The 25310-nt window shown below is 69.3% G+C and overlaps 3 protein-coding genes across 4 annotated transcripts in view; 2 read left to right on the top strand and 1 right to left on the bottom strand.

Moving 5' to 3' along the window:
- Nucleotides 1-16049, top strand: part of MYBPC2 (myosin binding protein C2) — a 48160-nt gene extending 32111 nt beyond the window's left edge. Inside the window, exons 13-30 of the mRNA XM_050928177.1 lie at nt 1878-2044; nt 2432-2597; nt 3347-3453; nt 3873-3902; nt 4481-4620; nt 5025-5184; nt 5748-5852; nt 6335-6523; nt 7210-7344; nt 7939-8106; nt 8180-8268; nt 9626-9821; nt 10496-10635; nt 11914-12073; nt 12279-12415; nt 13940-14126; nt 15472-15500; nt 15820-16049. Of these exons, the coding sequence (XP_050784134.1) occupies nt 1878-2044; nt 2432-2597; nt 3347-3453; nt 3873-3902; nt 4481-4620; nt 5025-5184; nt 5748-5852; nt 6335-6523; nt 7210-7344; nt 7939-8106; nt 8180-8268; nt 9626-9821; nt 10496-10635; nt 11914-12073; nt 12279-12415; nt 13940-14126; nt 15472-15482 (2287 nt within the window). The 3' untranslated portion in view covers nt 15483-15500; nt 15820-16049. The remainder of the gene's footprint in view (nt 1-1877; nt 2045-2431; nt 2598-3346; nt 3454-3872; nt 3903-4480; nt 4621-5024; nt 5185-5747; nt 5853-6334; nt 6524-7209; nt 7345-7938; nt 8107-8179; nt 8269-9625; nt 9822-10495; nt 10636-11913; nt 12074-12278; nt 12416-13939; nt 14127-15471; nt 15501-15819) is intronic.
- Nucleotides 16050-16151: 102 nt separating this feature from the next.
- GARIN5A (golgi associated RAB2 interactor 5A) lies at nt 16152-19606 on the bottom strand. Its single transcript, XM_050928198.1, has 4 exons — nt 19490-19606; nt 18984-19211; nt 16604-16796; nt 16152-16307 (listed from the first exon to the last, which is right to left on the bottom strand). Exons 1-4 carry the CDS (start codon nt 19573-19575, stop codon nt 16305-16307), a joined length of 510 nt encoding a protein of 169 aa, XP_050784155.1. The 5' UTR covers nt 19576-19606; the 3' UTR covers nt 16152-16304.
- Nucleotides 19607-20333: 727 nt separating this feature from the next.
- On the top strand, nt 20334-24057 carry EMC10 (ER membrane protein complex subunit 10). 2 transcript variants are annotated; one of them, XM_050928197.1, is made up of 8 exons: nt 20334-20450; nt 21455-21521; nt 21675-21787; nt 21899-22003; nt 22341-22522; nt 22647-22740; nt 23278-23369; nt 23792-23888. In XM_050928197.1, the coding sequence occupies exons 1-7, from the start codon at nt 20364-20366 to the stop codon at nt 23359-23361; spliced, it is 732 nt and encodes a 243-aa protein (XP_050784154.1). In that variant the 5' UTR covers nt 20334-20363; the 3' UTR covers nt 23362-23369; nt 23792-23888. The 2 variants fall into 2 exon arrangements, with proteins under 2 accessions (XP_050784154.1, XP_050784153.1); XM_050928196.1 differs by lacking the exon at nt 23278-23369 and having other exon boundaries at nt 20336-20450; nt 23792-24057.
- Nucleotides 24058-25310: the final 1253 nt, after the last annotated feature.

The following is a 25310-nucleotide window of genomic DNA, read 5'->3' as shown; positions in this document are numbered from 1 at the left end:
ACCCGTCTGCCCATTCGCCCACCGTCCGTCTGTCTGTCCCCACCGCCGTCTGCCCGTCTGCCCACTCGCCCGCCCGTCCGTCTGTCTGTCCCCACCGCCCATCTGCCCGTCTGCCCACTCGTCCGCCCGTCCGTCTGTCTGTCTCCACCACCCGTCTGCCCGTCTGCCCACTCGCCCGCCCATCCGTCTGTCTGTCCCCACCGCCCGTCTGCCTGTCTGCCCACCCGCCCGCCCGTCCGTCTGTCTGTCCCCACCGCCTGTCTGCCCACCTGCCCGCCCATCCGTCTGTCTGTCCCCACCGCCCGTCTGCCCACTCGCCCGCCCGTCCGTCTGTCTGTCCCCACCGCCCATCTGCCCACTCGCCCGCCCGTCCGTCTGTCTGTCCCCACCGCCCGTCTGCCCACTCGCCCGCCCGTCCGTCTGTCTGTCCCCATCACCCGTCTGCCCATCTGCCCACTCGCTCGCCCGTCCGTCTGTCTGTCCCCATCGCCCGTCTGCCCATCTGCCCACTCGCTCGCCCGTCGGTCTGTCTGTCCCCACCGCCCGTCTGCCCGTCTGCCCACTCGCCCGCCCATCCGTCTGTCTGTCCCCACCGCCCATCTGCCCATCTGCCCACTCACTCGCCCGCCCGTCCGTCTGTCCCCACCACCCGTCTGCCCATTCGCCCACCGTCCGTCTGTCTGTCCCCACCGCCGTCTGCCCGTCTGCCCACTCGCCCGCCCGTCCGTCTGTCTGTCCCCACCGCCCATCTGCCCGTCTGCCCACTCGTCCGCCCATCCGTCTGTCTGTCTCCACCACCCGTCTGCCCGTCTGCCCACTCGCCCGCCCATCCGTCTGTCTGTCCCCACCGCCCGTCTGCCTGTCTGCCCACCCGCCCGCCCGTCCGTCTGTCTGTCCCCACCGCCTGTCTGCCCACCTGCCCGCCCATCCGTCTGTCTGTCCCCACCGCCCGTCTGCCCACTCGCCCGCCCATCCGTCTGTCTGTCCCCACCACCCGTCTGCCCACCCGTCTGCCCTCCCGCTCGCCCGTCTGTCCATCCATCTGCCCCCACCCTTGTCCGTCAGTCACGACCCCAGTCCGTCCATCTGACCCCACCGCCCATTTGCCCGTCCATCCCCACACCTGTCCACCAGTCTGCCCTCCCACCCACCCATCCATCTGTCCAGCCATCTGCCCTCATCCCTGTCCGTTTGTCCTCACCGCCCACCTGCCTGTCTGCCCTCCCACCTGTCCGCCCGTCTGCCCCCACCCTCGTCCATCTGACCCCACCGCCCATCTGCACGTCGGTCCCCACGCCTGTCCACCCATCTGCCGTCCCACCCGCCCATCCGTCTGTCCAGCCATCTGCCCTCAGCCCTGCCTGTTTGTCCTCACCGCCCACCTGCCCGTCTGCCCTCCCACCTGTCCACCCGTCTGCCCCCACCCTCGTCCGTCTGACCCCACCGCCGATCTGCCCGTCTGTCCCCACGCCCGTCCACCCATCTGCCGTCCCACCCGCCCATCCGTCTGTCCAGCCATCTGCCTCCACCCCCGTCCGTTTGTTCCCAGCCCCGTCTGTCTGTCCCTCCGTCTGCCCTCACCCCCGTCCGTCCGTCCGTTCACCCATCTGCCCTCCTGTCTGCCCTTCCACTCGTCCGTCCCCCCATCGGTCCCCACCCATCCACCCATCTGCCCCCACGCCCGCCTCCCATCTGCCCGTCCCCATTCCTGCCCCTCAGTCCAACCATCTGTCCCCACCCCCACATGTCCGTCTGCCCACCTGCCTGTTTGTCTGCCCCTCCGCACCCTCACCCCTGGCGCTCTGCCCCAAGGCCCCGTCCGCGTCCACCCCTCTGTCCGTCCGTCCGTCCCACCCCCCCGCTCCCTGCCCCCCCAGGATGAAGGATGGGGTGGAGCTGACCCGCGACACGGCCTTCAAGTACCGCTTCAAGAAGGATGGCAAAAAACATTATCTGATCATCAACGAGGCCACCAAGGAGGACACCGGCCTCTACAGGGTCATGACCAACGGAGGCCAGTCCGAGGGCGAGCTGGTGGTCGAAGGTACCGGCCGGGGGAAGGGAGGGGGCTGGAACGGGGTGGGGGGGTGGAGATGGGGTGGGCCGGGCCGGGGGGAAGGGAGGGGGCTGGAACGGGGTGGGGGGGTGGAGATGGGGTGGGCCGGGCCGGGGGGAAGGGAGGGGGCTGGAATGGGGCAGGTGGGTGGAGATGGGCAGGGCCCGGGCCAGGGGGAAGGGAGGGGGCTGGAATGGAGCGGGGGGGGGTGGAGATGGGGTGGGCTGGGCCGAGGGCAAGGGAGGCGGCTGGAATGGGGTGGGGGGGTTTGGAGATGTACCGGGCTGGGCCGGGGCGAAAGGAGGGGGCCGGGCCTGGCTGGGGGGTTGGGACTGTTCCGGGACCCCCCCTGACCGTGCCCCCGCCGGCCCCCAGACAAGCAGCTGGAGGTGCTCCAGGACATCGCCGATCTCACCGTCAAGGCGGCTGAGCAGGCCGAGTTCAAGTGCGAGGTGTCGGACGAGAAGGTAACGGGCAAATGGTACAAGAACGGGGTGGAGGTTCGGCCCAGCAAGCGCATCCACATCACCCACAAGGGCAGGTGGGCACTGCTGCAGGGAAGCTCGCAGCGCAGGGGGGTCGGGAATGGGGGCACTACTGCGGGGGAGCTCACAGCGCTGGGGGGGTCGGGAATGGGGGCACTACTGCAGGGAATCTCACAGCGCTGGGGGGGTTGGGAATGGGGGCACTGCTGCAGGGAAGCTCACAGCGCTGGGGGGGTCGGGAATGGGGGCACTGCTGCGGGAAGCTTGCAGCGCTGGGGGGTTGGGAATGGGGGCACTTCTGTGGGGAAGCTCGCAGCACTGGGGGGGTTGGGAACAGGGGCACTGCTACGGGGAAGCTCACAGCGCTGGCGGGATCAGGAATGGGGGCACTGCTGCGGGGAAGCTCGCGGCACTGGAGAGGTTGGGAACGGGCTCTGCTAGAGGGAAGCTCACAGCGCTGGGGGTCGAGAACGGGGCCACTGCTATGGGGAAGCTCGCAGCGCTGGGGGTCGGGAATGGGGGCACTGCTGTGGGGAAGCTCGCAGCGCTGGGGGTCGGGAACGGGGGCACTGCTATGGGGAAGCTCGCAGCGCTGGGGGTCGGGAACGGGGGCACTGCTGTGGGGAAGCTCGCAGCGCTGGGGGGGTCGGGAACGGGGGCACTGCTGCAGGGAAGCTTGTGGTGCTGGGGGGGTCTGGAATGGGGGCACTGCTGCAGGGAAGCTCGCAGTGCTTGGGGGGCCAGGAATGGGGGCACTGCCCCCCAAGCAGCCAAACCGCCCCCAACGCTGCCCCCTCTCCCTAAGGTTCCACAAGCTGGTGATTGAGGATGTGAGGCCGGAGGATGAGGCCGATTACACCTTCGTCCCCGACGGGTTCGCCCTCTCCCTCTCCGCCAAGCTCAACTTCCTGGGTGAGTGCAGGACAGGGCACTGGGGGGGGGAAGCTCACAGCACCAGGATCCCTGGCTGAGGGCACTGCTGGGGGGAAGCTTGCAGCACCAGGGACCCCAGCTTGAGGGCACTGCTGGGGGGAAGGTCACCACGCCAGGCTCCCCAGCTCGGGCACTGCTGGGGAGAAGCTCGCAGCGCCAGGATCCCTGGCTGAGGGCACTGCTGAGGGAAGCTCGCAGTGTTGGTGACCCCAGCTTGGGGGCACTGCTGGAGGGGGAAGGCACAGTGGTGGGATCCCCAGCTGGGGGGAAGCTCACAGTGCTGGCTGGGGGCACTGCTGGGGGGAAGCTCGCAGCACTGGGGGTCTGGAGCGCGGGAAAGGGGGAGCTTTCCCTGGCTCTGGGGGCCCTGTTAACCCTTTTCTCTCCTTCTCCCGTAGAGATCAAGGTGGAGTATGTCCCTAAGCAAGGTGAGCCCCTCCCCCTGCCTCAGGCCTGGGTGGGTGGGGAGTAAAGGCGGAGGGAGAAAATGGGTGTGGAGGGGCGAGGTTGCCCCTTCCCCCAGTGCCCTGACCTCAGGAGTGACAGGGCTGGGGGTGCTGTGGGAGGAGCTGGGGGTGCAGGGGTGCAGGACTGGGGGAAGGGGGGACAGGGCTGGGTGTGTGTGGGAGGGGTTTGGGGTGCAGGGGTACGGGACTGGGGGTACAGGGGTGTAGGACTAGGGGAGCTCAGGGGGACAGGGCTGGGTGTGTGGGGGAGGGGCTTGGGGTGCAGGGGTACAGGATGGGGGTACAGGGGTGTAGGACTGGGGGGAACTCGAGGACAGGGCTGGGTGTGTGTAGGAGGGGCTGGGGGGACAGGGGTATGGGACTGTGGGGAGGGGGGACAGGGCTGGGGGGACAGGGGTGCAGGCCTGGGGGAGCTCGGGGTGGACAGGGTTAGGGGGCTGAGATGGAGGGACTCCCCTCTCTTGGGGGTTGGGCCATGGCAGGGATTGGGCCTTTCCTGGCTGGCAGGGGGACAACCCCTCATCCTCTGCCCCCCCCAGAGCCCCCCAGAATCCACCTGGACTGCTTGGGGAAGACGGCGGAGAACACCATCATCGTGGTGGCGGGGAACAAGGTGCGGCTGGACGTGCCCATCACCGGGGAGCCCGCGCCCACCGTGTCCTGGATGAAGGGCGACAAGGTGGGTGCTGGGGCCGAGACGTGGGTGGGTGTGTGTGTGTGTCAGAGGGGTGCGGGGTGTATCTGAGGGGGTGAGGGGTACCCCAGGCGGTGGGGTGATGTCAGGAGTGGGGGTCCCTGGAGGGGGCCTCCTGGGGGTCGGGGTCTCTGCCAGAAGTGGGTGAGGGGTACCCCAGGAGGTGGGGTGATCTCAGGACTGGGGGTCCCTGGAGGGGGGCTCCTGGGGGTTGGGGTCTCTGCCGGGAGTGGGTGGGGGTACCCCAGGGGGAATCTCTAGGGGTGGGGTTCCCGGGGGGGGCTCCTGGAGGTTGGGGACAGCCTGGGGGGGTGGAGGTTCCCCAGGGTTGGAGAGATTCCCCTGGGGGTTGGGCCCCTCACGCTGAGCCCCTCCCGCCGGCCCCCCAGCTGTTCACGGACACCGAGGGCCGCGCCCGCGTCGAGGTGCACCCGGACGAGAGCAGCTTCGTGATCGACAGCGCGGAGCGGGGCGACGAGGACACGTACTGCATCACCGTCACCAACCCCATGGGGCAGGACAGCGCTGTCCTGCACATCAAGGTGGTCGGTAAGGGGGGCAGGGGGCTGGGTAGGGCTGTGGGGCAGGGGGCTCTGGGGTGGGGGCTGGGTGGGAGGGCTGTGGGGCGAGGGGCTGGGTGGGGCTGGGGCTGGGCAGAGGCTGTGGGGCAGGGGGCTGTGGGGTGAGGGGCTGGGTGGGGCTGGGGCTGGGCAGAGGCTGTGGGGCAGGGGCTGTGGGGTGAGGGGCTGGGTGGGGCTGGGGCTGGGCTGCGTAGAGCTGGGGGGCAGGGGGCTCTGGGGCACGGGTTGGGTGGGGGGGCTCTGGGCAGGGGACTGGGTGGGGCTGTGGGCAGGGACTGGGTGGGAGGGGCTGTGGCTGGACGGGGGCCATGCCAGGGTCCTGGGGGGCTGGGGGCTGCAGGTGTGTTGGGCCGGGTCATGGGGCACTGACTGGGGCTGTCGGGTTGAGACCACGAAGGTTGGGGGGGGCAGGGCAGGGGATGTGCTGATTGGGGTCAAAGGAGTCTCAGGTTAGGGGTCGCGGCCGGGGTCACGGGATGGGAGCCCCCCCATGCCAAGCTGGTCTCAGTGTCCCCCCCTCGTGTCTTCTAGATGTTCCCGACCCCCCTGAAGCCGTTCGCATCACCTCCGTGGGGGAAGACTGGGCCATCCTGGTCTGGGACCCCCCCAAATACGATGGGGGAAATCCCATCACTGGTGAGTCTGATCTCAATACCGCCCCTGCCCCCCAGCGCCTGGGTAACAGAGCAGAGGGCAGAGATGGGGACCCCAAAGTCCATCTTGGGGGGGTCCCAGAGCCTGGAGCCCTGGCCTCCCCCCCCATGTCCCAAACCAGGAGAGTGACCCCTTCCCACAGCCCAGCCCCAGCCCCGCCCAGTGCCCCTCCTCTGTCCTTTGTCCCTTTCCTGGGCCAGCACCGACACCTCCGGGCCGGCTGGCTCCCTGCAGAGGACGGGCCCCGGGCCCCAGTTGCCAGGCGGGCCGGTCCCTGTGCCCAGGCGGCCCAGTGGCAGGATCCCACCTGCCCTCTAGGGGTCACTGCAGCGCTCACCCCCCCTTGTCCCACCGCCTGGATACTTGAGTACCCCCCAAGGGGAAACTGAGGCACGCACAGTGGGCACCTGCTGGCGAGGCAGGAGGGGGCCGTGGGGGGTCTCTGAGCTCCCCCGTGCCCGCAGGGTACCTGATGGAGCGGAAGAAGAAGGGCAGCATGCGTTGGATGAAGCTGAATTTCGAGGTGTACGGGGACACCACGTACGAGTCGACGCGGATGATCGAGGGGGTGCTCTACGAGATGCGGGTCTTCGCCGTCAACGCCATCGGGGTGTCGCAGCCCAGCCACAACACAAAGCCCTTCATGCCCATCGGTGAGCGGGGGCGGCGGGGGGAGGGGATGCTAGAGGGAGCTCTGCCGGAGGCCGGCAAATTTTGGGGTGGGTGGGGGATGGGGATGCTGTGGGGTTCAAGGCGATGGAGGGGGAGGGGCAGTGGAGGCAGGAGGGGGAGGGCTGCTGGGGGTCAGGGCTATGGGGCGGGAGGGGGAGTGCTCTGCGGAGTGGGACCAGTGCTGGGGACATGGGGGGCAGGGTTATGGGGTGGGACAGGGAGGGGTGCTGGGAATACGGGTTATGGGGCTGGAGGGGGAGCAGAACTGGGGGCACAGGTTATGGGGCAGGAGGGGGACCGGTGCTGGGGACATGGGGGTCAGGGTTATGATGTGATTGCGAGTGGCACTGGGAACACAGGTTATGGGGCGGGAGGGGGTCATGGCTGTGGGGTGGGAATGGGAGAGGTGCTGGGGGTCAGGGTTACGGGGTGGGAGGGACCCTGGGGGTTGAGTTATAGGGCTGGGGGGAGGGGCACTGGGGACAGGGTTATGGGGTGGGAGGGGGAAGGGTGCTGGGGGACAGGGACTATGGGGCAGGAGCGGGAGGGGCGCTGCGGACAGGGGCTATGGGGTGGGAGGGGCACTGGGGACAGGGGTTATGGGGTGGGGGGGCAGCACTGTCTGGCTGTGATGGGGGGGCTCTGATCCTCCTTGTCCCGCCTACAGCCCCCACCAGCGAGCCGACCCACCTCATGCTGGAGGACGTGACCGACACCACGGCCACCCTCAAGTGGCGCCCGCCCGACCGGCTGGGGGCCGGGGGCATCGACGGCTACCTGGTCCAGTACTGCCTGGAGGGCTGTGAGTGGGGGGGGCTGGAAGTGTGACCGGGGGGCCCTGGGGGGGGGGGGGGCTGAGAATGACTGGGGGAGGCTATGGGGGGGCTGGGGGTCCCTATGGGGGGCGAGAGGGGGCTGGGAGCGACAGCAGGGCTGGGAGAGACTATGGGGGGGCTGGGAGTGACTGGGGAACCCGTGGGGGGATAGGTGGGCTGGAAATGACTGGCGGAGGCTATGGGGGGGCTGGGGGTCCCTGTGTGTGGAGAGAGGGGGCTGGGAGTGACTGTGGGGGCTGGGGGTCCCTGTGGGGGGAGAGAGGGGGCTGTGAGTGACCGTGGGGCGAGGGGGGGGGCTGGGGGTCCCTGTGTGTGGAGGGGGGGCTGGGAGTGACAGGGGGGCTGGAGGTACAGGCTCTTGGGGGCAGGATGGTGCCCCGCTGCTGGGAGTGAGCTAAGAGAGACGTCCTGGGGGTTGGGGGGCTGCACAGGGGGAGACCCCAGCAGAGGAGGGAGATGCCCAGTGAGGGAGGGGAACGTCCCCCTTTCCCCATCCCCCCCCCAGGCTGGCCCTAGACGTGATCCCCCCCCCAGCCTGGCCTTGACCGTTCCCCCCACAGCGGACGAGTGGGTCCCGGCCAACACGGAGCTGGTCGAGCGCTGCGGCTTCACGGTCAAGGGGCTGCCCACGGGCCAGAAAATCCTCTTCCGAGTCATCGGGGTGAACATCGCGGGGCAGAGCGCCCCGGCCACCATGGGGCAGCCCGTCACCATCCGCGAGATCGTGGGTGAGTGACCTCTGCCCCCCGCCCCCCCTGGGCACGGCCCCCCGGCTCACGCTCCCTCTGCCCCGCCCCACAGAGCAGCCCAAGATCCGCCTGCCCCGCCAGCTGCGCCAGACCTACATCAAGAAAGTGGGGGAGCAAGTGAACCTGCTCATCCCCTTCCAGGTGAGCGGGGGGCAGGGGGGCGGGGGCAGCACTAGGGGGGGCCAGTTGCCTTGTTCTCCCCCCCCCGGGACATGAGGCTTCTGTGTCGATTTAGATGAAACAAACGGGCCAAAGGTGTTGGCACAACCCAGTCACTGGCGGGTGTTAACTGCGGCCGGGCGCGTGGAACTGGGGCTGGGACCCACTCACCGGGGCCAAGCGTGCGGAGTTGGGGCTGGGACCCAGTCACCGGGGCCAAGCGTGCGGAGCCGGGGCAGGGACCCGCTCACCGGGGCCAGGCGGGCAGAGCCGGGGCTGGGACCCGCTCACCGGGGCCGGGCGTGCGGAGCCGGGGCAGGGACCCGCTCACCGGGGCCGAGAGTGTGGAGTTGGGGCTGGGACCCAGTCACCGGGGCCAAGCGTGCGGAGCCGGGGCAGGGACCCGCTCACCGGGGCCAGGCGGGCAGAGCCGGGGCAGGGACCCGCTCACCGGGGCCGAGAGTGTGGAGTCGGGGTAGGGACCCGCTCACCGGGGCCAGGCGGGCGGAGCCGGGGCTGGGACCCGTTCACCGGGGCCAGGCGTGCGGAGCCGGGGCAGGGACCCGCTCACCGGGGCCAGGCGGGCGGAGCCGGGGCAGGGACCCGCTCACCGGGGCCGGGCGTGCTGAGCCGGGGCAGGGACCCGCTCACCGGGGCCGGGCGTGCGGACCCGGGGCAGGGAACCAGTCACCGGGGCCAGGCAGGCAGAGCCGGGGCAGGGACCCGCTCACCGGGGCCAGGCGGGCGGAGTCGGGGCAGGGACCCGCTCACCGGGGCCGGGCGTGCGGACCCGGGGCAGGGAACCAGTCACCGGGGCCAGGCAGGCAGAGCTGGGGCTGGGACCCCCTCACCGGGGCCAGGCGGGCAGAGCCGGGGCTGGGGCCCGCTCACCGGGGCCAGGCGTGCGGAGCCGGGGCAGGGATCCGCTCACCGGGGCCGGGCAGGCGGAGCCAGGGCAGGGACCCGCTCACCGGGGCCTGGGGCGCAGAATTGGGGTGGGGACCCGCTCACCGGGGCCGGGCAGGCAGAGCCAGGGCAGGGACCCGCTCACCGGGGCCTGGGGCGCAGAGTTGGGGTGGGGACCCGCTCACCGGGGCCAGGCGCACGGAGCCAGGGCAGGGACCTGCTCACCGGGATCGGGGCCAGGCAGGCACAGACCCGCTCACCGGGGCCAGGCGCACGGAGCTAGGGCGGGGACCCGCTCACCGGGATCGGGGCCAGGCAGGCACAGACCCGCTCACCGGGGCCAGGCGCACGGAGCCAGGGCGGGGACCCGCTCACCGGGATCGGGGCCAGGCAGGCACAGACCCGCTCACCGGGGGCCGGTAACCCCCCCCAGGGAAAGCCGCGCCCCAAGGTGACGTGGATGAAGGACGGGCACCCGCTGGACCCCAAGGAGGTCAGCATCCGCACCTCGGACCTGGACACCATCCTCTTCATCCGCTCGGCCGCGCGGCACCACTCGGGCCAGTACCAGCTCTCGGTGCAGATCGAGAACATGGAGGACCAGGCCACCATCCAGATCCGCGTCGTGGGTGAGGCGGGGGGGGGCAGTGAGGGGCACTGGGGGGCTGGGACCGGTGGGGCGCTCTGGGGCTGGGGCTGGCCTGAGGGTGCCTGGGCTAGGGGTTGATGGGGGGAGGGCTAAGACTGGCGGGGCACTGGGGGGCTGGGGCTGGGCTTTAGGAGCGGGGGGCTCTGTGTCCCCCCGCCCCCGGCACTGGCAGCTGCTGTTAATGAACCCAGTCTCCCCTGCTTTGATGTGCCCCCCCCAGCGTGGGAAAGCACCTGCTGCTCACACCAGCCGGGGACGGGGGGCACTGCAACCCCCCGAGCCCTCCTCACCCCCTTTCCCTGACACCCCCCAACCTTGATGCCCCCCCGGTGTCCCTCTTGGGGTCTTGGGGGGGGCTCAGATTCCCTGCTCTATATTTAAGCTGCCCTGATGGGAATGGCCAGCTGGGCCCCCCGTCTGTGGAATTTAATGGGGGGGGACTGTCTGGCTGTGCCTCTGCTGGGGAATTTCCCCCCCCCCAGTGTGAAGGAGGGGTTCGTGCAGAGTGGGGGGGGACCAGCTGCACAGAGACTGGGGGGGGGGCAGAGGGAAGGAGGCACCGCAGGCTGGAACTGCCCCCCTGGGACCCATTTCTTCCCCTGGGATGGACTCCCCCCATTGCTGACCCCCTCCCCTCACACTGCCCCCACCCAGAGAAGCCGGGCCCCCCGGTGTCGGTGCAGGTGAAGGAGGTTTGGGGGTTCAACGTGCTGCTGGAGTGGCAGCCCCCCAAGGATGACGGGAACTCGGAGATCACGGGCTACACCATCCAGAAGGCAGACAAAAAAACCATGGTGAGCGGCCCCCCCCCGCTGTCCCCCAGTTTCCCATGGCCCCCCCCACAGGCTCCCTATCCCCTCCCACTGACTCCCGCCCCCCCGTCCGGCTAGTGACACCCTCCCAGACTCCCCATCTCTCTTCTGACCCCCCCACTCCTGTCCAGCTGGTGACACGCTCCTGGGCTCCCCGTCTCTCCTCTGACCCCCCCACTCCTGTCCGGCTGGTGACACCCTCCTGGGCTCCCCGTCTCTCCTCTGACCCCCCCACTCCTGTCCGGCTGGTGACACCCTCCTGGGCTCCCCGTCTCTCCTCTGACCCCCCCACTCCTGTCTGGCTAGTGACACCCTCCAGGGCTTCCTGTCCCCGACCCCCCCGCCCCCCGTCCAGTCGGTGACACTCTCCTGGGCTCCCCGTCTCTCCCTGACCCCCCAACCCCTGTCCGGCTGGTGACGCCCTCCTGGGCTCCCCGTCTCTCCCGTGACCCCCCAACCCCTGTCCGGCTGGTGACGCCCTCCTGGGCTCCCCGTCTCTCCCCTGACCCCCCCCCACCTGTCTGGCTAGTGACACCCTCCAGGGCTTCCTGTCTCTGACCCCCCCCCGTCCAGTTGGTGACACCCTCCTGGGCTCCTGTCTCTCCCCTGACCCCCCCCCCGTCCAGTTGGTGACACTCTCCTGGGCTCCCCATCTCTCCCCTGACCCCCCAACCCCTGTCCCGCTGGTGACGCCCTCCTGGGCTCCCCGTCTCTCCCCTGACCCCCCAACCCCTGTCCGGCTGGTGACGCCCTCCTGGGCTCCCCGTCTCTCCCGTGACCCCCCAACCCCTGTCCGGCTGGTGACGCCCTCCTGGGCTCCCCGTCTCTCCCCTGACCCCCCAACCCCTGTCCCGCTGGTGACGCCCTCCTGGGCTCCCCGTCTCTCCCCTGACCCCCCAACCCCTGTCCGGCTGGTGACGCCCTCCTGGGCTCCCCGTCTCTCCCGTGACCCCCCAACCCCTGTCCGGCTGGTGACGCCCTCCTGGGCTCCCCGTCTCTCCCCTGACTCCCCAACCCCTGTCCGGCTGGTGACGCCTTCCTGGGCTCCCCGTCTCTCCCCTGACCCCCCAACCCCTGTCCGGCTGGTGACGCCTTCCTGGGCTCCCCGTCTCTCCCCTGACCCCCCAACCCCTGTCCGGCTGGTGACGCCCTCCTGGGCTCCCCGTCTCTCCCGTGACCCCCCGACCCCTGTCCGGCTGGTGACGCCCTCCTGGGCTCTCTGTCTCTCCGCTGACCCCCCCACGCTCTCGTCCCCCCCAGGAGTGGTTCACGGTGTACGAGCACAACCGGCTGACGCGCTGCACCATCTCTGACTTGGTGATGGGTAACGAATACTCCTTCCGTGTGTACAGCCAGAATATCTGCGGGCTGAGCGAGACACCCGGCGTCTCCAAGAACACCGCCCTCATCCAGAAAACAGGTGCGCCCGGACGCCAGGGTCCCCCCACGCTCACAGAGGAGCGGGCCTGGGAGCCAGGATTCCTGAGTTCTTGAGTCGGGGAGTGGGGTCTAGTGGTTAGATTGGGGGGGGGCTTGGAGTGGAGATAGTGGGGGGAACGTAGGGTCAGGGGGCTGGGTGGGGGAGGGGCTGCTACCCCTGTGCCTCACCCCATGGCCTCCCCTAGGGATCATCTTTAAGCCGCTGGACTACCAGGAGCACGACTTCCGGATGGCGCCCAGAGTCCTGACGCCCCTGATAGATCGAACTGTGGTGGCTGGGTACAGCACGGCCCTGAATTGTGCAGTGCGGGGGCACCCCAAGGTAAGGGACCCCCACGGTACATCCAGGTCCCCTCTCCCCTGTACTCCCCCTGGGGGCCACAGGAAGAGGTGCTGGAGGTGGGGGGTGCAGGGTATAGGAGTGGAGTGCGGGGGGTGAGGGGGACAGGAGGGGGTGCTGGAGGTGGGGGTGCAGGGGACGAGGGGGTGCTGGAGGTGGGGGTGCAGGGGGCAGTTGGGGGACAGGAGGGGGTGCTGGAGGTGGGGGTGCAGGGGGCAGTTGGGGAAGAGGAGGGGGTGCTGGAGGTGGGGGTGCAGGGGGCAGTTGGGGGACAGGAGGGGGTGCTGGAGGTGGGGGTGCAGCAGCAGTTGGGGACAGGAGGGGGAGCTGGAGGTGGGGGTGCAGGGGACAGGAGGGGGTGCTGGAAGTGGGGGTGCAGGGGACAGTTGGGGACAGGAGGGGGTGCTGGAGGTGGGGGGTGCAGGGGACAGGAGGGGGTGCTGGAGGTGGGGGTGCAGGGGACAGGGGGTGCTGGAGGTGGGGGGTGCAGGGGACAGGAGGGGGAGCTGGAGGTGGGGGTGCAGGGGACAGGGGGTGCTGGAGGTGGGGGGTGCAGGGGACAGGAGGGGGTGCTGGAGGTGGGGGTGCAGGGGGCAGTTGGGGACAGGAGGGGGTGCTGGAGGTGGGGGGTGCAAGGGACAGGAGGGGGTGCTGGAGGTGGGGGTGCAGGGGGCAGTTGGGGAAGAGGAGGGGGTGCTGGAGGTGGGGGTGCAGGGGGCAGTTGGGGACAGGAGGGGGTGCTGGAGGTGGGGGTGCAGGGGACAGGGGGTGCTGGAGGTGGGGGTGCAGGGGACAGGAGGGGGTGCTGGAGGTGGGGGTGCAGGGGGCAGTTGGGGACAGGAGGGGGAGCTGGAGGTGGGGGTGCACGGGACAGGGGGTGCTGGAGGTGGGGGGTGCAGGGGACAGGAGGGGGTGCTGGAGGTGGGGGTGCAGGGGGCAGTTGGGGACAAGAGGGGGAGCTGGAGGTGGGGGTGCAGGGGACAGGGGGTGCTGGAGGTGGGGGGTGCAGGGGACAGGAGGGGGTGCTGGAGGTGGGGGGTGCAGGGGACAGGAGGGGGTGCTGGAGGTGGGGGTGCAGGGGGCAGTTGGGGACAGGAGGGGGAGCTGGAGGTGGGGGTGCAGGCGACAGAGGGTGCTGGAGGTGGGGGGTGCAGGGGACAGGAGGGGGTGCTGGAGGTGGGGGGTGCAGGGGACAGGAGGGGGTGCTGGAGGTGGGGGTGCAGGGGGCAGTTGGGGACAGGAGGGGGAGCTGGAGGTGGGGGTGCAGGGGGCAGTTGGGGACAGGAGGGGGTGCTGGAGGTGGGGGGTGCAAGGGACAGGAGGGGGTGCTGGAGGTGAGAGTGCAGGGGGCAGTTGGGGACAGGAGGGGGTGCTGGAGGTGGGGGGTGCAGGGGACAGGAGGGGGTGCTGGAGGTGTGGGGAGCAGAGGGCCGTGGAGGGGGACGAACAGGAAGGTGGCCTGGCCGGTGGCCGGCCTGGCCGCCCGCTCACATGACCCCCCCCCAGCCCAAGGTGATCTGGATGAAGAACCACGTGGAGATCCGGGAGGACCCCAAGTTCCTGATGAAGAACAGCCAGGGGGTGCTGACCCTGCACATCCGAAAACCCAGCCCCTTCGACGCTGGCACCTACAGCTGCCTGGCCGTCAACGAGCTGGGCGAGGCGCTGACCGAGTGCAAGCTGGACGTCAGAGGTGCCGGGGGGCAGGGGGCAGGGGGGCCCGGGCCTGGCGCAGGCTGGGGATCAGAGGTGCCGGGGGGCAGGGGGCCCCAGGCCTGGCGCAGGCTGGAGATCAGAGGTGCCGGGGGGCAGGGGGCAGGGGGGCCCAGGCCTGGTGCAGGCTGGGGATCAGAGGTGCCACTGGGCGGGGGGCAGGGGGGCCCGGGCCTGGCGCAGGCTGGAGATCAGAGGTGCCGGGGGGCAGGGGGCAGGGGGGCCCAGGCCTGGTGCAGGCTGGGGATCAGAGGTGCCGGGGGGCGGGGGCAGGGGGGCCCAGGCCTGGTGCAGGCTGGAGATCAGAGGTGCCGGGGGGCAGGGGGCAGGGGGGCCCAGGCCTGGTGCAGGCTGGGGATCAGAGGTGCCACTGGGCGGGGGGCAGGGGGGCCCGGGCCTGGCGCAGGCTGGAGATCAGAGGTGCCGGGGGGCAGGGGGCAGGGGGGCCCAGGCCTGGTGCAGGCTGGGGATCAGAGGTGCCGGGGGGCAGGGGGCAGGGGGGCCCGGGCCTGGCGCAGGCTGGATGTCAGAGGTGCCGGGGGGCAGGGGGCAGGGGGGCCCAGGCCTGGTGCAGGCTGGAGATCAGAGGTGCCGGGGGGCAGGGGGCAGGGGGGCCCAGGCCTGGTGCAGGCTGGGGATCAGAGGTGCCACTGGGCGGGGGGCAGGGGGGGCCCGGGCCTGGCGCAGGCTGGAGATCAGAGGTGCCGGGGGGCAGGGGGCAGGGGGGCCCAGGCCTGGTGCAGGCTGGGGATCAGAGGTGCCGGGGGGCAGGGGGCAGGGGGGCCCGGGCCTGGTGCAGGCTGGATGTCAGAGGTGCCGGGGGGCAGGGGGCAGGGGGGCCCGGGCCTGGCGCAGGCTGGAGATCAGAGGTGCCGGGGGGCAGGGGGGCCCAGGCCTGGCGCAGGCTGGGGATCAGAGGTGCCGGGGGGCAGGGGGCAGGGGGGCCCAGGCCTGGCGCAGGCTGGAGATCAGAGGTGCCACTGGGTGGGGGGCAGCGGGGTCCGGGGTCTGCGCAGGTTGGAGATCAGAGGTGCCGCGGGGTAGGCGGCAGGTTGTGCCTGTGGGGGGGGAAACGACATGACAAGCCAGCATTGGGGGCTCCTGTGTGGGGACATGGCGGGAGCCCCCAGGACCCACAGTTGGGGGGTCACAGAGCCAGGGCACATGACTGTCCTGGGGGACCCAGGGATTGGAGCAGGGATGCATGGGGAGGAGGGCCTAGAGCCTGGGTCCTGCTCCATCCAGGACCCCTGCCTGTCCTGGGGGGCGTTTTTTGAAGTGCTCCCCATATTCCTTCTATCACCCCATCTCTTTCCCCCCCACAGTGCCCCAGTAACTGTACAGCTCGGGCTTGGTGAGTAGAGGGGGTCTGAGGTCCTGGGGGAGGGAGCCCCGGCTGTCGGGGGGCAGAAGGGGGCTTGGAGTGTGGCTGGGGGGCAGAAGGGGGCTTGGAGTGTGGCTGGGGGGCAGAAGAGGGGCTGTGGAGTGTGGCTGGGGGGCAGAAGGGGGCTTGGAGTGTGGCTGGGGGGCAGAAGAGGGGCTGTGGAGTGCGGCTGGGGGGCAGCTGTGACTGTGGGGGGAGGGGTTCTGAGCCATGACTGGTGGGGAGGGGAGTTCGGGGAGGGGCAGTCTGAGCGCCCCCTCCCCCCCGCTCACTGCTCTCCCCCCTCCAGGTCTCCAGCAGATGAGGACCCACTCGAATGAGCCGGCCACGGCCCCCCCCAAACAGCAGTGACTCGGCAGGGGGCACTGGGCATGGGGGGGCCCCTGGGCATCGCCATCCAGCGCTTCCCTGCACCCCCATCCACACTGATGTTGGGGGGCTCAGCTGTGCCCCGACACCCCCCACCCCCTGGAATGCACAAGGCAGCGAGTGTGTCAATAAACAGATCCCTGCAGCGTCCGTCCGTCTGTCTGTCCATGGGGGGGCACAGAGCCCTGTGTATGCTGCAGCTCGAGGGAAGGGGGGGCAGGTCACACAGTACTGAGGCAGCTTCTCTCCGGCTGGATCCTCACCTTTTATTGGGGGGCTGCTGCGTCTTAGGGTTCACACTCGGGGGAGGGGTACGAGGCTCCGCCCACCCCCACTCCTCTGTGTGTGGTTTCTGGGTGGGGCGCCTGCCCTGTGCCCCCTTTTCCTCCCCGGGGGGTTTGAATATCACTGCCGAGAGAGAGAGAGAGAGACTGACACCACTGGCAACCCGGACGCCTGGGTTCTATCCCCTGGTCCTAAGAGGAGAGTGGGGTCTAGTGGTTGTGGGGGAGTTGGAAGCCAGGACTCCTGGGTTTTCTCCCTGGCTCTGGGAGGGGAGTGGGGTCTAGTGGTTAGAGGTGGGGCTGGGGGCCAGCCAGGACCCCTGGGTTCTCTCCCCGGCTCTGGGAAGGGCGAGTGAACTGGTGGTCAAGGAGGGAAGGAGATGCTGAGGCAGGCCTGGGCCCCATGCCCCCCACACTCACCCTGGTCCGGGCGCCGGGCCACTGGTAGCGCAGGCGGTATAGCAGTCGCACCCACTGCCCGAAGACTCGCTCCAGCTGGGCGGGCGGCGCCAGGAGCTGCAGGTAGAAGGTCCGGCCCGAGGCCAGACGCACCTTGAGCCGGTGCCGCAGTTCGTCGTGGATGGAGAGCCGCACGAAGCGCAGGGGCAGCAGCCTGGGTGGGGGAATTCGGGGAGAGGTGGGGGCATTGGGGGGGCAGTTCCAGGCCAGCGGGGGAAGGTGGGAACAAGGAGGTTGCTGATCCGAGGGGGGGGATCTTGGGGTGGATCTGTGGGGGGAGGTGATGGCCTGGGGGAGTCGGCAGGTGGGACGATGTGGGGTTTTATTCATCTTATGTTGCATGTGAGTCTTACTGTCCTAAACTAAGACGGTGTGTGCCTCAGTTTCCCTGGGTGCTGCACCAATACTTAGGTGGTGGGAATTGGGGGTGTGATTTTGCAGCCCATGTTTCTCCCACAAGCACCGGACCAGGGTTGACGTGAAATTGGAGCCCTGGTCTGTAAGGACCAGCTTGGGGAACCCCCCTCTGCTGACAACGGGCAGCAGCACATCTGCCTGGTGTCGGCCTCAAGAGAGGACAAGGCCACGGCCTTGGGGTATCCGGTAGCGAAATCTACCCCCACCAGGATGCATTTTTTCCCTGTCCGAGTTGCCTTGGTGAGGGGTCCCACGGCCCCCTTCTGGAAAGTCTCCTCTGGGGTAGGCAAAGGTCTCAAAGCCACTTTCCCTTGTCCTGGGCCTTCCTCACCTGCTGGCAGAGGTCGCAGGACCTGCATCAGGGACCCTGGACCAGGAAAAGTTCTGCAGCAGCCACTGCCTGGGGTGCCGGATCCCCTGGTGCCCCGAGCCGGGCCGGATCCCCTGGTGCCCTGAGCCGGGCCGGCTCCAGGTGTTTAGCCGTCCCAAGCGGCGAAGAGAAAAATAAAAAGCCGCAATCGGCGGCACTTCGGCGGCGGCTCTACCGCCGCCGCGGTCCTTCCCTCTGAGAGGGACTGAGGGACCCGCCGCCGAAGATCCAGGGGGCCCCCTTCCATGGGCCGCCCCCAAGCGCCAGCGTGCTGCGCTGGTGCCTGGAGCTGGCCCTGGTCCCGAGAGAGGGACGTTGTGGGCCGTGGACAGTAGCTCGTGGCGGTAGCTCTGGGAGACAACCAGCTGCGTCGTGATCCCCCACGACTCCGCTTTCCCTCATTCCTGGCACAGGAATCCCTCCTGGCTGCCTTCCCTCACCGCGCCGTGGCCAGCAAGTTCCCTCTGCTTCTCCAAGGGGGGATCCTTCCGTGGCTCGGCCTGGCATTCGGCGGCTGGGGACCTGCTCCCTCTCGCCGGCTGGGTCCGAGGCTGCAGCCCCGCCAAGACCTGTCCCCAGTGGCTCCTTTCCTGCCGGCGTAGGGACTGGGGGCCCTGGCAGGGCTGCCCAGGGGTTTCGGGGGGCCTGGGGCAAAGCGGGGGAGCTGCGGCGCTTGTACTCATCCGGTGGCTGTTCGGGTCTTCGGTGGCATTTCGGAGGTGGGGGGGCCCTTCAGTCGCTCCGCGTCTTTGGCAGCACTGAAGGGCCCCCCGCCGCCAAAGACCCGGACCGCTGCCGGGCCAGGGCTTGTGGGGTCCCTGTGGGGCCTGGGGCAAATTGCCCCACCTGCCCCTCCCCAGGCGGCCCTGGTGTCAGGGCACAGAGCCCGTCGCTGGCGCTGGCTACGGGTCATGACTAGGGCGCTCCCCGGCCACCTCTAAACTGAAACTCTCCGGCCCCTCCTCTGGCCTTTGTCTCGCTTCCCGGGCCGCCCCCCTCTCCTGGCTCTCAGGTCACACAGCTGCACCCAGCTGGGCAGCCTCACCTGCCCCGAGGGCCTCAGCGAAAGTAACACCCCCAGTTCCCATCACCTAGCATTGGTGCAGCGCCCAGGGAAACTGAGGCACACACAGTGTTAGTGTAGGACAATAAGACTCACATGCAACATAACAAACTAAAACCCCACTTTCTCACAGCAGGTTGAGGATGGGGGTGTAAAGGGCAGGGGTGAGGATCGGTGGGAGGGGGAGAATGTGGGAATCAATTATGGGGGCACAGGGTGCAGGGGTAGGGCTGTGGGGAGTGGGAGATATGGGAGCCCAGGAAGCACCGGGAAGGGTGCATCACAATGGGGGTGCAGGGCAGATGGGGCTGTAGGGTAGGGGGATGTGGGGACAGGGAACAGCAGGAGGGGGATGGGGTTGTGGGGGGGGGGCAGGGAACACCCTAGTCATGAGTGCAAGGGGATGGGGGTGCAGGGGTGGGGGCCAGGGATTACCAGGAGGGGGATGGGCCACAGGGGTGCAGGGGGGAGCACCAGAAGGAGGGACTCACCCAAAGAGCTCGACCTCCTCCCCCAGCGGGGGCAGCCCCTGGGCACAGCGGCAGCAGCAAGGCCCCGCCGCGGGCGCCAGGACAGGCCGCGCCAACAGCAGGAGGTCGGGCAGCTCCAGGCGGGGGCTGGTGGCGGCGATGCCCAGAGTCACCCGGTTGGCCATGTCCCCACTCTTGGTCACCTGTGGGGAGTCAGGGAGAGCTGAGGGGGGCGGGGGGTCAGGGCATGTAGGATGAGGTCTGGGGGATGGACGCCTGGCTGGGGGCAGGACTGGGGGGATGGGGGCAGTGCTGGGGGGGCAGGGCTCAGGGGATGGGGTCTGGGCAGGGGGGAGGGATGCCTGGAGGGGCAGGACCAAGGGGCCGGGGGCAGTGCTGGGGGGGCAGGGCTCAGGGGATGGGGTCTGGGCAGGGGGGAGGGATGCCTGGGGGGGCAGGACCAAGGGGCCGGGGGCAGTGTTGGGGGGGCAGGGCTCAGGGGACGCGGGCAGGGCCATGCCCCCCTCACCTGGAGGAAGTCACTCTCGAAGAGCGGGCACTCCTGCAGCTGCCCATACTCCCCACGCGCCAGGCATCGCTGCAGCTGACCCATGCCGCGGCCCGGGCATCGGGAGGGCAGGGGGGGTCCCTGCAGAGATGGGAGGAGGCAAGAGTATGTCAGGTCAGTGCTGGTAAGAGTGACACCCCCCAACACGCCTGCCCCCAAACTCCCTTCCCTCCTTCTCCCCGTGCCCCAAAAGGGCACCGAGTGCCCCACTCCCGGGTGGGGCAGAACATGGGCGTTTCCGCCCCAGTGTGACTCAGTTTCCCCACTTGCTGTACATTGCCCCACACTGGGGATGGCACCCTGCGGCGAGACGGCTCAGCCTGGAGGGGGCCGGGCCAGAGCGGCCAGACAAGCTGCTCCAGTCTGGGGGCGGACATGGGGGGCCCGGGCTCCGAGGGGGCGGGGCTGTGATACCATGCGGGGGGCGGGGCCGGGCTCCGAGGGGGCGGGGCTGTGATACCAGGCGGGGGGCGGGGCCGGGCTCCGAGGGGGCGGGGCTGTGATACCAGGCGGGGGGCGGGGCCGGGATCCGAGGGAGTTGGGCTGGGATCCTAGGGGGCGGGGCCTAGATCTGAGGGGGCGGGGCTGGGAACCGAGGCGGGGGGCGGGGCCGGGATCTGAGGGAGTTGGGCCGGGATCCGAGGGGGTAGGGCCGAGATCTGAGGGGGCGGAGCCGGGAAGCGAGGGGGCGGGGCTGTGATGCGCAGCGGGGGCGGGGCCGGGATCCAATATGGCGCCCGGCGGGGTTAGGAGCCACGGGCTGTGTCCGGTCCGCCCCTATCCCGGCCTGCCCCGCGCGGCGGCTCGGCCCGTGACGTCGGCAGCGCGCGACCATGGCCGCTCTGCGCGCCCGGCGGCTCCTGCCGCTGCTGCTGCTGCTGCTGCCGCTGTCCGGGCGCTGCCGGGGCCTGGGCCCGCGGGTGAGTCGGGGGGCGGGGCGCTGCGGCAGCGGGGTCAATATTCATGAGCGGCTCGTTAATATTCATGAGGGGGTTGCCCGTGACGAGGGTCGGTTCGCTCATTAATATTCATGAACTCTATATTAATATGCATGACGCTCAGCTATTCCCACCCCCTTCCGCACTCCACAGGTGCGACTCGCTCATCAATATTCATGAGGCTATTAATATTCATATGCATGGCCGCCATAGTCATACTCCGGGGTTGGTACGCGGGGTGTTAATATTCATACGGGTGAGAGAACGAATCACAGGCCAAAGGGGCTCATTAATATTCATAGGGGGCTCGTGCCCTGGCTTGCAAAGGCTGCTAATTTGCATACTCTGCATATTCATAAGTCTCTGGTAAAGATTTGTGAACATTTCATCGGCCTTCAGCCCTGAGCCTGGGAGCCCGGCAGGCACCGGGCCTGGGTCTGCGACTACATAGACTGTGAATAGGCAGGACGCCTGGGTTCCATCCCTGGGGAGGGGAGGGGGGTCTAGTGGTTAGAGCAGGGCTGGGCGCCAGGACGCCTGGATTCTCCCCCCGGCTCTGGGAGGGGAGTGGGGTGTAGTGGTTAGAGTGGGGGGGGGGGCTGGGAGCCAGGACGCCTGGGTTCTCTCCCCGGCTCTGGGAGGGGAGTAGGGTGTAGTGGTTAGAGTGGGGGGGGGCTGGGAGCCAGGACGCCTGGGTTCTCTCCCCGGCTCTGGGAGGGGAGTGGGGTCTAGTGGTTAGAGTGGGGCGGGGCTGGGAGCCAGGACGCCTGGGTTCTCCCCCCGGCTCTGGGAGGGGAGTGGGGTGTAGTGGTTAGAGTGGGGGGGGGGCTGGGAGCCAGGACGCCTGGGTTCTCCCCCTGGCTCTGGGAGGGGAGTGGGGTCTAGTGGTTAGAGTGGGGGGGGGCTGGGATCCAGGACGCCTGGGTTCTCTCCCCGGCCATGGGAGGGGAGTGGGTTTGCTGATCTGTGTCCTCTCTTGCCCTCAGCCAGGTGAGGGTCGGGACTCCGAGGCCTGTGTCCTCACTCTGCAGCTGGAGCATTCATTTGAGCCTGGTGAGTGGGTAGTTCGGGGCGGGTGTCCCACGTGGGTGGGGCTGGAAGGGGAGGGTTGAGTTGGGGGGGTTCCTGCCCCTGAGCTGTTCTGCTAGAGAGGGTGGGGGCGGGGGAGTCCCTGCCCTGTCCTAATGCTCCTCTGCCTGCCCCCAGACGACAGCATCCGCTTCCGGAAGCGGGGGACCCTGCTCTGGAGCCCGGGGCCCGAGCCTAGCCTCTCGCTGAGCCAGAAGCAGCTGTGCGAGGAGGAGCGCGCCAAGCTGAGGGTGAGTGAGCGGGGGCTGGGGGGAGGCCCAGCTGCTGGCGTGGGGGCGGGAGGGGTTGCTGGAGGAGGCGGCATGCAGGGCGTTCTCACCCGTCCCCGTGGTCCCCCCCAGGATGTGGCGGTGCTGAACGGGCTGTACCGGGTGCGAATTCCGCGCCGGCCCCTCGGGGTTGTGGAGGAAGCTGCAGTGGAATACGTCACCTCCTTCGTCCGAGCAGTGAGCGCCCCCCCCTTGCCTCCCCCTCTCTTCCAATCCTGAGCCCTGTGCAGAGATGCCCCTTCCCAGCCCCCACCCCGTGACATGGACCCAGCTCCCTGGCACACCCTGGTGCCCCCCGTCCAACCCTGCAGGGCCTGCTCCCCCCATGGCTCTCTGTCTCTCCTGCAGGCTGGTCCCTTTGGGGTTCCCAGCACCCCCCCAGTGTTTTCTGGGTTGGGGGGGTCGAGGTCTTGGTCCCAGCTCCCCCCCCCCAAGTGCCCATTGGGTGGGGGCAGGGAGAGGGCAGGGGGTGCTGGGCAGGTCTGTTCCCTGCTCACGCCCTGCACCCCGCCAGTGCTCGCTGGTGGACTCCCATCTGTCGGACCGGCTGACGGTGCACACGGACGGGGCAGGGAACGTGATCGGCGTCTCCATTGTCACCGTGCCGGGGTCCTGCCACGGCGCTGAAGTGGAAGACGTCGACCTGGAGGCCTTCAACACCACGGTGCTGCTGCAGCAGCCGGTCCCGGCGGCCGTGTGAGTGCGGGGGGGTGGGGGCTGGCCTTGGGAGGCAGTTGGGAGCGGGGAATGGTCTGGCCTTGGGAGGCAGTTGGGGGCGGCGGGGGAGTCTCTCTGACGGGTGTTTCCACCCCCCCTCCAGCCCCGAAACTGCAGCGTTCATTGAGCGCCTGGAGCTGGAGCAGGCACAGAGAGCCAAAAACCCGCAGGAGCAGAAATCCTTCTTCGCTAAATACGTGAGTGCCGGGACTGCTATTTCCCCCCTACCCTGAGTGCTGCACTGGGACTGCCCCCCGAGTGCTATGCTGGGACCCCCCCCCGGTCCCCCTGAGCGCTGTGCCAACACACCCCCAGCGCCCCCCCGAGCACTGCGCCAGGACACCCTCCCTCATCGCACTGCCTGGGATGATCCCCCCCCCCCCCCCGAGCACTGCAGCGAGACCGCCCCACTACCCCTCCAGCGCTGCATCTAGTCCCCCCAACACACAAACCCAAGAAACTCCCCCTCCCCCCGTCACTGCCTGGGACCACCCCTCTCCCAGTACTACATTAAGAGCCCTCCACCCATCGTGCTGCCCAGGACCCCCCGTATGCAGCACTGCGCCAGGACCCCTCAGCATTACCCCCACTTCAGATACTGATGCCCAGAACCCCCGCTTCAAACCTCTCCTGCCACAGGACCTCCCCTGCTCAAACTGACCGGCGGGGGGGGCTCAGCTCCTTGCCAGGGCGTGTCCCCCCACCCCCCCTGACATGTGCTCTCCCCCTCACAGTGGCATTTAATTCTGGGTGGGGCCGTGCTTCTCCTGGCCACCGGCTCGGTGAAAGTCCCGCGGGAGCCCGGAAGCCAGCCCTGAGCAGCCAAGTAAAACCCCCCACCCACCGCTGCCCCCTCCCCACCTGCGATTACCCCCCTCCCCAGCCAGCAGGGAGTCTGCCCTGGGCCCAGCCTGTCTTGGTAGTCTGTGCCTGGGGGTGTCTGGCCGTGGGGGGTGGGTCACTGCCCTGGCTTCCCCATCACTCCCTGCTGGCCCTGGGAGGATCTCAGTGCCCCTGCCCGGTGGCTGACCTCCCCCACCCCACCCCCTTCCTCTCACTAGGGCGGTGACTGTCGCTGGTGCTGGGGCTTTCTGATCACTTGGGGGGAGGTGGTGGGGGAGCAGCTTGGTACCTGCCCCTGTGGGTCCTGGGTGGGCTCTTGTGTGGCTACTCCCATGGGGTGGGGGTGCCTGCAGGAGGGGTCCCCTGGCCCCCTCTAACGCCCCCCATCCCTCTCTCTCTCTACAGTGGATGTACATAATTCCCGTGGTGCTGTTCCTCATGATGTCCGGAGCACCTGATGCCGGTGGCCAGGGCGGTGGCAACGGGGGTGGAGCTGGTGGCGGGGGCAGGTGATGATCGCCCTTATGCTGTGGGGCATGGGGGGGCCTTCTGGGAGCCGCCTGAACTCCCAAAAGGCAGGGGGAGGGGCTGAGCCAGTCGTGCCCTCGGCTCTGGGTGTAGGTGTGGGGCTGGGACCCCGTGGCGGTAAATAAAGGCTGTCCTGGACCCGCTCCTGTCTCCTGTGGTGAGTGGGGGGCTGGGGGAGGGGGAAACTGGGAATGGGGGATGAGACTGGGGAGGACGGGGGGCTGGGCTGGGGGGAAAGAAGAGAGAGTGAGGTGGGAAAACCATGGGGGGGGCTGAGATGCCAGAGGTGATGGGGTGGGTGCAGGAGACACAACAAACCCTCCCCCCCATGGGTGCTGTGGGGCTGGAGTGGTTGACCTCTGGGTAGGGCTGTGACTCCGCCCACCCAGTCCCATGGACCCAGGGGGCTGCCCCGGCACCCACCTGCTGACTGTGCCCCCCCAGGGGGCTTTCCCATGCCGAGCCGCTCCCCTGCGTGGAGAGGGGGAGGGGGGCTGTCCAGCCCTGAGCTGATCTGGCGCCATGGGAACCGGAACCACACAGAACCAGGACCTGGCCTCTAGAAGCTGCTGCTCTAGAACCCCCAACCCCTGGCGTGGGTGTGAGGGGGGAGCCCGGCCGCCTGGGTTCCATCCCCAGCTCTGGGAGGGGAGTGTGTGTGTTGGGGGGAGCCCGGATGCCTGGGTTCCATCCCGAGCTCTAAGAAGAGTGTGTAGAGGGCTAGTGTGGGGGTGAGCCCGGAGACCTGGGTTCCTTCCATCCCCAGCTCTGGGAGTGGGGTGGATACCTGGGTTCCGTCCCCAGCACGGAGGGGAAGGGGAGGCTGGGGGGAGCCCGGACACCTGGCTTCCTTCCATCCCCAGCTCTGGGAGTGGGGTGGATACCTGGGTTCCGTCCCCAGCACGGAGGGGAAGGGGAGGCTGGGGGGAGCCCGGACACCTGGGTTCCTTCCATCCCCAGCTCTGGGAGTGGGGTGGATACCTGGGTTCCGTCCCCAGCACGGAGGGGAAGGGGGGGGCTGGGGGGAGCCCGGGACACCTGGGTTCCTTCCATCCCCAGCTCTGGGAGTGGGGTGGATACCTGGGTTCCGTCCCCAGCACGGAGGGGAAGGGGGGGCTGGGGGGAGCCCGGACACCTGGGTTCCTTCCATCCCCAGCTCTGGGAGTGGGGTGGATACCTGGGTTCCGTCCCCAGCACGGAGGGGAAGGGGCGGCTGGGGGGAGCCCGGACACCTGGGTTCCTTCCATCCCCAGCTCTGGGAGTGGGGTGAATACCTGGGTTCTGTCCCCAGCACGGAGGGGAAGGGGGAGCTGGGGGGAGCCCGGACGCCTGGGTTCCGTCCCCAGCACGGAGGGGAAGGGGGGGCTGGGGGGAGCCCGGACGCCTGGGTTCCGTC

Source organism: Gopherus flavomarginatus, chromosome 18 (assembly GCF_025201925.1).
Source record: "Gopherus flavomarginatus isolate rGopFla2 chromosome 18, rGopFla2.mat.asm, whole genome shotgun sequence".
Lineage (NCBI taxonomy): Eukaryota > Metazoa > Chordata > Testudines > Testudinidae > Gopherus > Gopherus flavomarginatus.
The sequence above is the reverse complement of the archived record's forward strand: the minus strand, read 5'-3'. Positions and strand labels throughout refer to the sequence as shown.